The 14,456-nt window shown below is 39.5% G+C and overlaps 1 protein-coding gene and 1 long non-coding RNA gene across 2 annotated transcripts; both read right to left on the bottom strand.

The window, feature by feature from the left end:
- Nucleotides 1-5,128: 5,128 nt before the first annotated feature.
- LOC114453764 (uncharacterized) lies at nucleotides 5,129-12,905 on the bottom strand. Its single transcript, XM_028433659.1, has 11 exons — nucleotides 12,848-12,905; nucleotides 10,862-10,938; nucleotides 10,462-10,571; nucleotides 7,678-7,779; nucleotides 7,455-7,597; nucleotides 7,268-7,352; nucleotides 6,743-6,887; nucleotides 6,299-6,492; nucleotides 6,075-6,213; nucleotides 5,792-5,910; nucleotides 5,129-5,549 (listed from the first exon to the last, which is right to left on the bottom strand). The coding sequence occupies exons 2-11, from the start codon at nucleotides 10,926-10,928 to the stop codon at nucleotides 5,253-5,255; spliced, it is 1,401 nt and encodes a 466-aa protein (XP_028289460.1). The 5' UTR covers nucleotides 10,929-10,938; nucleotides 12,848-12,905; the 3' UTR covers nucleotides 5,129-5,252.
- Nucleotides 12,017-12,816, bottom strand: LOC114453765 (uncharacterized). The gene is made up of 3 exons (XR_003672475.1): nucleotides 12,386-12,816; nucleotides 12,244-12,304; nucleotides 12,017-12,148 (listed from the first exon to the last, which is right to left on the bottom strand). It is a non-coding gene; the product is annotated as an uncharacterized LOC114453765 (long non-coding RNA).
- Nucleotides 12,906-14,456: the final 1,551 nt, after the last annotated feature.

Here is a 14,456-nt window from a genome sequence, read left to right as displayed (position 1 = left end):
ACCTTTTGCAGGTTTTCTTACAGGTGTGAGAAGGCTGACTAGATGCATTTACAGTAACAGTTCAAACTCTCCTTCATTGTGCAAGTTCAAAGTAATGGAGCTTAGCTGCATATAAGGCTGTTGTATGTGCTGTCATGGAGGCACACAATTACAACAAGTATACTAGCATGTATTTATACAATATACTAGTTATCACCTTTCAACAGTAAGTGTGTTATAATGTGATAAATGTGATGATGTGATAAGTCTGTGATAGGATTGTGCAAGGATTTGGATTGTTTTCACTGTTTTCAATGTATCACCTTAATTACAAAATGTTCCTTAGCATCTCTATTGCACTAAAACACCTGGAAACTCTACAACTTTTTCCTGCAACAATACAAATGCATTGTGTGGCCACAAAGACAGCACTGAATAAAACATAGGATTTCCTGTGAGCAGGCCACACTCATGCAAACTCTTGTTATCCTAAATAAATAGCAGGCATCATACCAGTTCCATGGTGCCCCTGAACACCTGCACAGTTTGAATGCAAATCTGTTTAAACTTGTTACACAAGTTCCATGACAACTACTGCTTGAAATGTAAAAAAGTAAATAAAATGCATTTCATTGTTTCTCTTGCAAGCTTAATCAGAGGCCCTGTCTTACAGCAGATAGCTGCTGTTTTCAATAAAACTACACAAATTACAAACATAGACGATAAATTCAGCCATGATTGACTAACGTACCACTTTGATGAGTCAGAAATGCTCCTCTGTTTATCATGCAGTGTATAATTGTTAACAAGCAAGACGCTGTTAAATCTGTCAGTTTTAAAGGGATTCTAAACAGTGATGAACAGCACGAATAAATAACGATCATTCATTTTTCTGTTCAATCTTTAGAAGTGACAGAATAAAACAGTTGTTGGTAATTAGCAGTCTTCTAGCCACCTCCTCAGGACAGGTCTCAGCAGTTCACCTGCACTAATTAAATCCAATTTTTCATTTCTTCACAAAACTTGGTTATGCAGAACAATTACAATACAAATAATACATACCGTAAGTATTTTTATTTTAAATACTACATAAATATGGTTGTTAGTTTAAGAGACAAGGATGAGATATTCATTTCTGGCACATATCATAATCACAAAAGCGAGCACAGAAGCCATTGTTTCATTTTCTACCTGAGGAAACAAAGTTATAATCCCATTCATTTAATGTGTGTTAGATTTCAATGCAGAAACAATGCAATTACAGGATATTTAAACATTAACCACCTTTGTTGGTTAAATATATTTTATTTCATGCTTCTTCTTAGTATTTAAGAAAGAAATACGTAATTTCCCTTGACACTGTTGTGGCTATACTCAAGTATAATTCTCACAGGGAGCAGGGGATGTTAACACTCACTGTAGCTAGGAGCACAAGTGGAACTGTAGCAGATGAATGTACAGATGGAATTTTTGTTTTTTTTCTGGAGAGTCTTGATTTTATGGTTTGTGGGTAATTGCCTGTGTTTGTGTTTGTCCTTTTATAATATCAGCTTGAACACTTTTCAGTCTATGTTGCCAGAAAGACACACAAGCTCATATAGGATTATTTCAAATTATACTACTGTAGATCTCACATACTGTAATCACATATAGCATTGTGTACTATAATTACACATAAAAAAGTAACAAAGGAACAATTATGTAAAACAATGCAGCACTCACTAATCATCCTCTGTGTAGCCTGGTTTGTTTGTAGCTGACTGCCAGCTGCTCAGCAGACTGCCACTTCCTTGCACAGTGGTTTTATCCTTTAGATCATCTTACAGGTTGGCTGTTGAATTCAATTCAATTCAATTCAATTCAATTCAATTCAATTCAATTCAATTCAATTCAATTCAATTCAATTCAATTCAATTCATATAGTGCATTTCACAATCAGAGACCCAGAGCCCCCTTCAGAGCAACAATGGCAAGAAAAACTCCATTTAAACAGGAAGAAACCTTGAACAGGACCCGACTCATAAGGAGAACCTTCCTGCTGACAGTCGGCCAGGTAGAGGAGGAGAAGAGGGAGACAGGACAGAGAGGATGAAGGAGAGAGAGAGACAGGAACAAACATGCACAGACATCATGCATTACAGAGAACAAACATGACAGGTTGTTGATGTTGTCAAGCAAGATGAAAGAGTGATTATATTATAGTATATATATATATATATATATATATATATATATATATATATATATATATATACTATAGTATAATATTGTCGGTCAATAAATAGTAATTTAATAGTAATTAAGCCAAAGTGAGCAGCAGAGACTGGTGTAGGCAATAAGCATTGGAATATTCAGGCGCCAGACTGCAGGTCTGGAGGCAGAGAGGGAGAGCAAGAGGGAGAGAGGCACAAAAGTACAGGAATAAACCAGACTAATAAGAATAGAGGAGAAGCAAGAGGGTGACAGGGGGATTTGAGGGGCCAGGGAAATGCTCAGTAGATCATGTTTATGTCCCCCAATAGCAGCATAGCTGTGCTAAAAGTTACGAATTTATCGGCCCTGCAGATATAAAGGAGCAAGTCCATGAAGAGCCTTGTAGGTTAGAAGAAGGATCTTGAAGTGTATTCTTGAGTCCACTGGGAGCCAGTGAAGAGACGCTAGAACAGGAGAGATATGATCCCTTTGGCTGCTTCCTGTCAGAACTCTAGCTGCTGCGTTCTGGATCAGCTGCAGACTGTTGATGGAGTAATGTGGACATCCAGGACGAGTTTTTCAGCATCACTCTGAGAGAGGATGCTCCTGATCTTAGCATATTACGAAGGTAAAAAAGGCGGTCTTAGAGACCTGCATGAGGGATAAATGACATGTCTTGATCAAAGGTAACTCCAAGGTTACTCCTGTGGGACTAAGGGTACACTAGACAAATCCACTTTTCCGTCTAGTGTTTCAAAGTGGGATTACATGAAGGTTTGATTGTGGCTTGTAGTTAGCATATAACTTCCAATACTAACATGATACAACTACTTTTTCACGTCTTCTGAAAGCTCACAGTATTATATATTGCTCCTTTAACAGAATTGAACATTTGTTTGTTAGTCACACCAGTGTGATATAATCATTTATTTGACTAAAGTAACATTTTTTGTCTTCCCAGTCATTTGGCAACACACATTTTTCAGTGACTAATATAAGCTTGAGCTTCACTTCACAAGTGTTTTGTAGGCAGCAGCCATGATTCTGCTTTTTTGCCGAGGCAAGTGAGTGCAATTTAGTTTTTTTTATTAAACCAAACAAATAAAACTCTCAGACTTTGGTGCAAATGTAGCCCACATATCACATGACATGGAACTGTCCACGTTCTATAACCACACAACACACCAACCTGCACCCAACGGGTGCAGCATCACATCAATCAGGGATTTCTTACAACAAGCATTGTGACTACACATTTACATAACACACAACCAAATAAACAGTAGAACGCTGCAGTGTAAAGAGGTGGCTGAGCTTAGAGACATTTATAAATGTTACACTACACGTCCAAACTCTGGATCAAAAGAAAGCTCATTTTATAATCTGTATACTGAATGGTCACCATTATGAGAACTTCTCATACATGTGACCATCACTCAGGCCACTAACATAAGCAGAATTATATCTGGTCAGTTCTGTGTTCACTATTTAACCTTCTCACTTTTTGAATGTGTTACAGTCATTTTGTGACCAAGGAACACATTTTAATCATTGTGTATTTTACTATAAATTCATTTTATATATAGCTTAAATGTTATTTAACATGAATGTATGCACTTGCAGTAAATGGAAAGTGTGGGTTTTATAATAGGACCTATTTAGATCGAGTGGTTTAACTCATCCTTAGAAATGTTTTGAGCTGATACTCAAAGATCAGTTTCATAACATATCATAGCTAGAACAACCCTTTATGTATGACTGATCAGAGTTGTGGCACAGTGTTGGGATAAAAACACACTTTAAAAAGCATAAATAAACAATATTCTCATTTCCACCTCTCAGCTCATTCCCACCACAGGAATTCCTCAATTACGCGAGGTTAATAATACATAAGGTCAGAGTGCTCCTCAGACATACAGCGTTTGCGCGTTTGTAGTGCACAATAATGCAGCTACAGTAATGACATGTAATGACACGCTTGTCTTTTTCTTCTTCATTACTGGAGGGCTGTTATTACTCTTATCTTGTCCTCACACCTCCTACTTATTGACGCACCTCTCCGAGCTGAGCTCTGTATGGCCAAGAAGCGCGGTCCCGTCTGCGCGCACCCCCTCCCTTCTCCGATCGGCACACCGAACGGGTGTTGGCGTGAACGTCGGTGAGCAGTTAATGGACATTAATGGGGAATGTAATGTTCTTGTCACACTACGTGCTTTTCTTCTGTCATTTAATCGTTGCAACGGAAGCCGGGTGAGTTTATTCTTCCTGCAGGTTGTAGTCTACATTTAGTGAGAGGCAGGCTGGTAGTCTGTGCAGTTTCTTTTAATTAAAGCACCGAAATTGGGAAGTACTTTCTAGACAGAGATAGACTGTGGTGGGTCTGTATTGTAATTGATAAGGCAAAAAATATGCTGCTGTCATCTTAATTGAAAATATTGCACACACATTATGCAACTTGTCACTTATAAATGTGAGCAGAACACGCACTTTGATGACACCTACACTCAAAAAACTGCTGGGTTAAAAAATAACCCAACCTTAACCCCACTGCTGGGTCACTATGGGACAGAACACACGCTGGGTTATTTTGGCCCAACTGCTGGGTTCTACCTTTTTAACCCAGACTGCTGGGTTATTTTTTGACCCAATCTAGTGAGTCAAATTAACCATATTGCTGGATCAATGTTACATATAATCTGGGTTGTTTTTTGACCCAACCTTATGGGTCAACTTAATATATTGCTGGGTAAATTTTACCTATAGAGTGGGTTGTTTTTTGACCCAACCTTATGGGTCAACTTAATATATTGCTGGGTAAATGTTACCTATAGAGTGGGTTATTTTTGACCCAACCTAGTCAGTCAAATTAACCATATTTCTAAATCAATGTTACCTATTACCAATTTGTTTGCTCCAACCTAGTGGGTACTCATCCTAACTTGATACAGTAGATTAATTTACTTTGGAACTGTTTATTAGTCAAAATTCAGATTCTGACAACACATTTCTATGTAACAAAACACAGGTAAATGTCAGTGGAAACCAAACAAACCAAACAGTCTTCAGAGATAATCCACACTCTAGGTATGGGCAATGGCTGTCCTCAAAAATTTGACAGCTGAAGATTCTTGTCCATTTATTTCATAAATGCAGTGCTGCAAAAACTCCCATGTGGGTTGGCACTCCTTTGGGTAATTCGTGTCAAAAACATAAAAAGACTTAAAGCACAGGTCCACAGCTTCAAGCAGCGAGTCAGTCTCAATGGCATGGCCTTCCACAACCAGAAATGTTTGAGACACTCTCTCATGTCCCAGCGACAGAACGTGTGGAAAGGTGTTATCCACATTTGTCAGGTACTCCACTATATTGGTTCCAACCTGTTAAATAACATATCAGAAGGTTAGTGTCATAATAAAACAGAAATTTATATTCATATCAACATTGAGTTATTGATATCATATATAGGATAAATGTTGTGAAAGCCTTTCTAGTTATCATCAGTGTTCAACTTAGTTTATATTTATCATTAGATGTGTAGTTTCTGATACTTACTGTCAAGCATTTTAAGAAGTAAAAATCCTCACATTTATTAAAAGAAATATGTGAAAGATAAACTTACAGGCTGCATGTTAACAAATGCCCTTTGAGACTCCGCTGTCGTGGGTCTCACAATTTTTCCACCTCTTTTGAAGAGTGATGGGGGAAGCAGGTTTGGTAAGGCCTTTAAAGCTCTCTCACCTTTATCAAATACACAATACATAGTGCCCCGTTTACTAGTGCTGTTTGTGATTTCCATTATGATCAATTATGGAAAATATATTGTGGATGGAATATGGATAATAATTAATTATAATAAGAACAGGTTTCACAAGATGGATACATGGATAATACAAATATCTTACCAGGTGTGACATCATCTGGCACAACATTTATTTTTCCCTCTCGTTGGGCATATTTTAAGATTTTGTCTGCAATTGCAGGCCACTTCTCAAACATTTGTCCTGCTGCCTCAGGATGAAGTTGCTGAAAGTCTTGCGATATCTGATAAATAAAAAAAAGAACAAATTAATTACGATAGCACTGAGAGTTCAATAAGTACATAATAAAACAAACTTTTTTAAATTACCATGCCAGGATTGTCTGTCAGCCTGGGAAACTCCCTCAGGATTTCACTGATGGTTTTGGAGCCGTTACATCTAATCCATTTGCTTCTGTGTATGGAGGTTTCCTTCATCTTGGCCTCCACTTCAGAGACTGGATATTTGTTAGCTTTCAGCCAGGCAACCATCTCTCGAATATTTTGGGGAGATGAAAGTGAATCTGTTGAACAATAGTAAAGGCAGTAAAGAGTGTGAACTTGTTTGTGAAAGTGGTTGTCACAATTAGATGTTGATTGGCAAGAGAACAAAAACATGAGTATAAAATTACCATCCCATTGCTAAAGAACGGCTGCTAAATGTATCATACAACCTCAGCAGTATCTATAGTCCCTCAAACAACTACCCTGCAACAGAAAAATACTGGAAAAAAATCATGTAAATGAACAAATAATGAAAATATGATACCTTACCTGGTGTAAGGACAGCATGGTCCTCTTGTGGTTCCTGTTGGCGCGGGCGAATCAGGCTCCTCATACGCTTTCTGACATTTCTCAAGCGCTCCTCCAAAAAACCTGTAGCAGGTCTGTGTTTTCGGCCAGGTGTGTACCATGCTCCCTGTGACATAAGATCCAATTCAGCTTTAAGTGTAAACCCAATAATAGGTAATGAAGCAATTAACAAAAAATGTGTTTGTGTTAAAAACCACATTAATGGAACACAGTTGCCACATTGCCAAATTGACTATTACTCATTTCACTTCCTTGCTGTCCTTCCATGGCACGCAATTTTTTTTTAAGAACAAAATAATTTGACAGTTTGTGACATCTACATAACTCACTCAACTCTTAACTGAAACAATTACAGCCTTTTCCTTGAGTAAGGATGTACAACTAAACACATTTGTAAACAGTTCAAAAACGCACATTTTTAATTTATGCATTTACTTTATTGGTGGGATAAAATATACTGATTACTAAATATCTGGGTGAACTTACATAGCTGCTGCCTGTGTCATCCTTAAGACATGGAAATTCATAAATCAACGCCATGGCAAGTGCTATCTTAGTGTCTGAGGGTGGCCTGTAGAGGATAGCATTTAAAAATGGGTAGAAAGGTTACGATGCCATTATATAAATCAACTGCATTAAAATTTTATTTTTTCTCCTTGCAAAACTTGCTTACATTTCGCCATGTTTTTCAATAAGGTGGGATACCAGAAGTCTCACAAGAAGCTTCCTCTCTTTGGATGTAATTGATTGCTTCTCATCCAAAGTGCTTAATATAGATCTCCCTTCAAGGCTACCTCCCAACATTTGGCGAATCGCCTATATTGGATATAAACAAATTACTTAAAGATTTTTACGCATTGCACTGTTATCTAGGTGCTTAGAAAATTCAAACATACAAATTCTGGATGAAGCACCACAGTAAGCAGAGTTGTCGATGCCACCGTTTCAACATTCTTTTCTGATAAACATTGATCCTTTGTCGAACAGGCAGCTTGGAGCTATAGTAAGGAGGGATTCAAAAACTCATCATGCACTTAAAACAAACATTTAACACAATACATATAATTCAACACCTGATCATAACATTGTGAATGTCAGATGAAATGAACAGCGTCTTAAAAGATTCTGTATCTAAGTGAAACATATAAACAGTCATCATTATCCCTGAAGGACTTCACTGCATGGAGAGTGTGATAGTCAAGGAGGGAACCTTGATCAACAGCAAACACATCAGTGGTTGCTGTTACACCGTAGGCAAAGAAATGCTTCTCAAATCCTACTGTATCCCATTTTTGGATGACAAGCTTCACTCTGTCACCCAACATGAGAAGGCTTTTCACTCTACCAAACTGGGGCTCGCCATCAGCAGTGTAAGACAGAAATACTGTGGTTCCAGGTTTGTAGTGTGTACCATTTACTTTTACCCAAGCTGGCACAAAGATCTCTGTAAAGGGTGGAATATCCTCAAGACCATTTTGTACATCACAAAAGCCATCCATTACGGCAAGCAAAACACTCTGGCCTGGACCAACCTCTGTTTCATTTTTAAACACAGAACCAGAGAGGAGTGAGTAGCATAGCATCATCTGATGCCGAAATGCCATAGTCTTACAAATATTCTTAAAGTTACAGGTGACATGGCTGATGCGTTTAAAGAAACCATGTTTGGCTTCAAATCGCATCGACCAGAACTGAACAAGTGGTCCCAAGTGTAGGATTGCATTTGGATAGTGCACCATGAGGTGGTGCTTCGGGCGAAGATGCAATCTGGGGTACAGCTCAAGGAACAGAGAGTGATGCTCATCAATCAGTGCAGCCAAGTAAACTACAGCCTCTGGTGTAATGGAAGAAGAGAAAATCAACTCCATACATTCCAGAAGGAGAAGCAAGAGCTCCCAGTGCTTGTTTTCTTCAGGAATGAGGTCCCCAATCATACATGGCAACCATCTGAGGAGACACCATGTTTGCGCTGCAGACTGATGCATTGCTCCTTCGGGATTTTTAAGTTCATTCTTCCCAATCAAGGATGGCTTATTCTTCAGATCAGGAAAGCCATAATCAAAACTTGTGATCCGGAAGTTGAGTTTTTCAAGGGTCAAGTGTTTGTCCTCAATCAGTGAAGAGATTACCAGCTTCAACTCATATGGCCCCACCCCTTCCAACAAGTCATGCATTATGTCTGCAACTTTGTTGTCTGTGACATGAAAGTAGGACAGACTGTTTAGGATGCTGTCTCTTTTAACACCAGTCTCAGACACATTACCATGACAAACATCTTCAGCATGGTTTGTTTCATTTCTTATCATGGCAAGATCCTCTTTTGTCTGTGTCCTTGTGATGTTCTTGTGTGCCTTGCACATGCGACAGAAGAAATTACTTGAGAAGCTCTCAGTAAAACCTAGAATGGCATTTAGGCCAAGATTGTCCCCACACACCTGTGCAACAGAAAACCTCATTTCACCCTTGAAAAGAGGTGTGTTGAGGGAGATGCCAGTGATCTCAAGATCTTTCAGCTCCTCTACAATTGACTGTAGAACACTATCAATCCCATAGGTTTTTGCATCATCTGTTCTGTAAACTGCTATGAGAAAGTGTGATGAGAGTTTTGATAGAAACTCTGGAGGCAGACTCTTGATAGTGAAGTAAAGGAACCCCAACTTGTGTACCACAACCTTTGAGCCTAGTGGGTTAACTATTTCACAGTCATCGTTGTACAAAAGAAGTGGAACAGACACATTGCTGGAAAAGAGACAATGCTGCTTGCAATACTTCCCATCATAGAAGTCTATGAGTACTCCATTTTCTCTTTTCTGCCAGGTGAAGATGGCCTCCAAAATGCCAGGGATCTCAAGCAGTTGAGTTAGCAGAGTTTTCAGTGGGACACGAAAAAACACATCCTGAACAGCAACCTGTCTAAGTGTCCCAGTAGCAGAGTCCCTTCTCTGCACATATGAGACTCCAGGCAGAGCCTGCTCTACAGGCTGGATAAAGTATCCTGACTTTGCAAAATACTGCATTTGTTTGAAGTCTGAATCCAAACCTTTAAAGGGGCACACTGCCTTATCAAAATCACGGGCAAGTTCTTGCACCTCTGGGTCATCCCGATGGCCGAATTTCGCAAAGAGAGACAAAGACTTTCTCTGAAGTGAACCCACAATGTCTGAAATCAAGCAGGATGTCTGTGCAACAACAAAATTGACTGTACTATATGTCTGTGCTGCCTTGGCCTTAAGAGCTGCTAAAAACAGAGCTACCCGCTGTGTTACAGTCTCTGGCTGCAACTCGTCCCAGAAATCATCTTCGTTTCTGCCCTGTTGTGTAGGAGCCTCAGATGTGTCTGCATTTGCTAACTCTCTATCAATGGGACCTGAGAAACACTGTACAGACATTGTTGTGGTACCAATTAAATGCTGTCCAGTACTTTGGGCACTTTCTTGGACAGAATGTTGAAGAAGATGTCGTCTGAATGACCGAATATATCTGAATGTCCGTCTGCAGCCATCTTCGCAGCATTGAAAAAAGGACGAAGCGGTATTAACACCATGAACTGCCCTTAAATGAACAAACAGTCCTTTTGCATGACCAGGGATTGCCTGTCTGCAGCGAAAGCATGTGAATGACATTAGAGAACTTACCTTTAATCTTTACCAAACTTACAAAAACAAAAGCACTTTACTCACAAGCTCCTTGTGATGTTTTTGAAATTTGAGACGTTGACCAATTTTTGGAATAAGATGCTGCATGGCAGCATCATCCAGCAAAAGGAAACTCTCCTCATCCACTTCCTGCTCTGAAAATTAAACAGACAAAAACAGACAGTTGTAGTTTTGAGTCCACACACAAAATATGCCACAGATAAATGAAGTCAACTTCGGCTTAGTTGGTCATAAAACCAAGCACATCAGCTGAAGAAAAAATTAAAAAAACACCTTCTGTTTAAATCTAAAAAGTTAGTTAGTTTACTGTAGTATTGGTGTAGCTCTTCAGGAAAGGCTATTTACAATGAAAACCCTCATAACATGTGCTTGCATCTTGATAGACGTTTTAGCAATGTTAACTAAATATTAAATATTAGCTTACCTTTGAATGTATCCAACAGGGTGTCCAGCTGCCATTCATTTAATTTTGTTTTGACAAATTCATCCATCAAGTCTGATCTAGAATAATTAGAATCAGAATCAAAATTACTTTATTCATCCTCAAGGGGAAATTCGGGGATAATAATAATACAATATTATTTATAATTATTTATAATATTTATATAATAAAAATAATATTAAAGATAAAATGTTTAGGCAATGAAACAGTCTAACTTTGTATATATAATTTGCCAAGAAACATATGCCAAAAATATGTAAACATAAAAAATTTAATCTAATCTAATAGATGAAAATTGGTACTTCGGCTATAGGGCGCTGCCATATTTTCGACGCGTCACTGTTGTCGTCATGCGTCATGTGATTCGGTACAAACGCACAGCAGTGAAACCTATTGATTTGTTATTGTTAAGAGAAGCCGGTCTGTTTGCAGTCACTTTTAACTTAAATGCATACGGCAGCGATTCATTCTCCTCTAAAGACACAGAGACCCGCAAATAAAATCTATTTAACGATAACGTTAAATAAAATTTGTTGTTAGTGTTTATTTGATTGATTATTTTATTTACATACCATTAACGCATTAACCACAGAAAGTAAACAATAGTGTTACGCCTCAAATAGATTTTGGGAAAAGGCCGCTAGCTTCGGGACTCTCCCAGACGCTTACTCCTGGCCCACCGCTGCTCTTGCCTTTCACACAAACACACAAAAAAAAATCTGTTCCCCCAAAATGTACCACCACTATCAAGCTGATCCTGCCAACAACGCCAAATGTTATGTGGCTATGAGACCAGCTGAAGAAATGATGAGAAGGTGGGTCTAATCAAATCAATTTATTAATGCAATCAAACAACATAAATTTGCCCACCTCCACTACCCCACTTCCAAAGAACGGCCGCCCGGAATGAAAGAAAAGTCCACCCCACACTTTATGAACACTGCAACTGTGATTCCACCACACACGTGAGTCAGGCACTGCAATTGTGTTTCACTGCACACGTGAGTATTTAGACACTGCAACCGTGTTTCACTGCACACGCCTGGCAGGTCGTATGGAAGTAGGGTAGGTACGGATTAAGGGGAAAACAAAAAAAACGAAATAACAATAAACAAATTAAGAAAGAAAGAAAAACTAGTCCGCCCCAAAGGCACCTCCCAGTTCTTTTGTGCCACACACCGGCTCACTTGCCGGGCGGACTAGACAAAGAAAAGAAACCGACAATTTGCATGCTATGGCAAGAGCAGCGATGCCCATCAACCCGACGCTCTGCAACAAAACAAATACTTTCTTTTAAAACCTCTTTACACTTTATTAAATCATGCTTAAAATACCTGCAATATAATTAATAATCCTTAAAATACCTGGCATCTGCGTGACCAAACTACTTGTGAATACCGTCTACTTCTTTGCCTGAACATCCATCTGTAATGTATAAAACAAAGTCAATCAACCACCCGTCAAATACTTTAAAACAAAAAGGTAGGCTACAGCCAACCCGCATACCTGTATGGCCTCCCTGCACGCCAGTGTGGAGCAAGGTGTGCACCTGCCTTACTCCACCGGGCGGAACCAAACCCCAACACCTTTGTTCCCCCGTACAAGGAGCCCTATATATGCGGGTCGACTTACCCTCCCCTTTTTCCCGACCTGAGGCAAATAGCACCCGCTACAGGATGTTTGTGTTTAATACCAACTCACACAGTATGAATAAATCGATGCGATGTCAAGTCAAAACTCACGGACGTAGTCGCGCACCTTAAATCTTCGGTGCGGCTTTTGGAAAATGACGGCTCACTTGACTGCAGTCACGATTGCTGTGCTCACACTGTACGGCTGTATGGTGCGATTGTCGGCTGCGACTTCAGGTGATCACACTGAACCCGAAATGAAACATGTCTAACCCGGTACTGTTGCTGTTTCAAAGAAAAAGTCAGTCAGAATTTGTGTTGCATGCTGCTGCATCACCTCTGTCCTAAAGCGATAGAGTATAAATATATCTCTCTCCATGGCTGTGCTCTGTCCAACAACGTATGGGCGCCGCCATGTGTGTTATCGTCTGTAGCAACTTCATGGAGGCTCAGAGACATCGCGTATTCGGCCAACGCATGCGCAATAAAGGAAAAGAGACTTCGGGCCGTATATCTACTTAAACAGTGCTTTACTCTTACGAAGGGCAACAAAAATATCAAACATGTCAGAAATTCAACCGATCATCCAATTGCCGCTCGTGCCACTTTAACCGCCTCCAGTAAGCCCATGTCGACTGACGCACGACAAAGCTAAAATTAGGCCCGAGTCAAACGGACAAGTCTGCAGTGTGCTGCGTCCCTAATGGTCACTTTAAATGCTAAAAGAAGGATTCTCATGTTTGTTTTTAATCGAACTCGGTACTAAAGAGACTTACAATATAAACGGACACAAAGGTTAGGACTGTGAATTCAGATAAAGACACACAATGTATTGGCTAACTTTATACTGACGGCTTGTCTTAGCTAGCATATTTGCTCTGGCATACGCCAACCAACAAGTATCACGGCACAGAATAAGAAATATGTACACCACAAGCATTATAATTCAATATTGCGACGATAAGTGACAATTAACATTAAAATAAACACAATATGGTGACCTTAACCGACAAATGAAGAATATTAACCTACCAGAAAGTCCAGCAGTTGTTTCCCCTGCCAGCCGAAAAAACTGGAAACTTCCATGGGCGGGAAAATAAATGACACTGTGGCTGGGTCAAAATAACCCAACCAGATGGCTGGGTGGTGAAAATGCCTTTGATCCAGCATGAGCAACCCAACCATTGGTTCACAGTACCCCAAACAACCCAGAATGGTGACCCAGCATAATCAACCCAGCAATGTGTTTACAAAAATAACCCAGCACTTTTTTGAGTGTAACTGTTTGAAATCAAGTAGAGCAGATTGTAGCGTAATATATATCTAAACTGTTATTTTGGTTCCATTGTTTCTTATCAGACTAATAATCAGTGTGTGGATTTATTTATGTAAGAGAGAAAACAAATAATTATGTGCTACCTGCTGCTGCTGTTATAGAATGTTTTGACTGCCTGGATCTTTAAAAAGAAAGAGAGAGAGATTCAGGAGGAGATTTATTTTGTGAAAGGGTTGATTTGAAGGCTCTGGTGATGTGTGCACATCTGCTCTCTGTGAGCTTCTGAAGTGGACTTTAATAAAAGTAAACAACATGCTAAATGCCTGCTGGTATTCATCTGCGAATCTGCTTTTCTGCAAAGAAACAGTTCTTTGGCCAGCAGCACTTGATTTACCCATGGAGGATCAAACCCACAACATTACATCAAGTGTGATTAAGGAGGAGGATGTGTGTGTGTGTGGCTTAGAGATCTTTGCATGTGAAGGGCATGTGTGTGTTGCGGCATGCGTTCAGGAGTCATTTACTGTTGAAATGTGGTGGTGTGATGAGGAGATAGTGGGAGAATACAGTCACTTCATGTAACTCAGAAGACCAAGCACACACACATTTGAGTGTGTGTGTTCATGCAACCTTATAGGCAGACAGGAACGTCAATAGCAGACAGGATTGT

The sequence above is a fragment of the Parambassis ranga genome, chromosome 21, assembly GCF_900634625.1.
Source record: "Parambassis ranga chromosome 21, fParRan2.1, whole genome shotgun sequence".
NCBI lineage: Eukaryota > Metazoa > Chordata > Actinopteri > Ambassidae > Parambassis > Parambassis ranga.
The sequence above is the reverse complement of the archived record's forward strand: the minus strand, read 5'-3'. Positions and strand labels throughout refer to the sequence as shown.

What these genes read in the sequence shown, in the direction of transcription:
- LOC114453764 (XM_028433659.1), bottom strand. Translation starts at nt 10,928, where the DNA reads ATGGATGAATTTGTCAAAACAAAATTAAATGAATGGCAGCTGGACACC. An exon ending in CCTGTTGGATACATTCAAAG is followed by an intron (nt 10,572 to 10,861) that starts GTAAGCTAATAT and finishes TTTAATTTTCAG; the next exon opens with AGCAGGAAGTGGATGAGGAG. An exon ending in TGGTGCTTCATCCAGAATTT is followed by an intron (nt 7,598 to 7,677) that starts GTATGTTTGAAT and finishes TATCCAATATAG; the next exon opens with GCGATTCGCCAAATGTTGGG.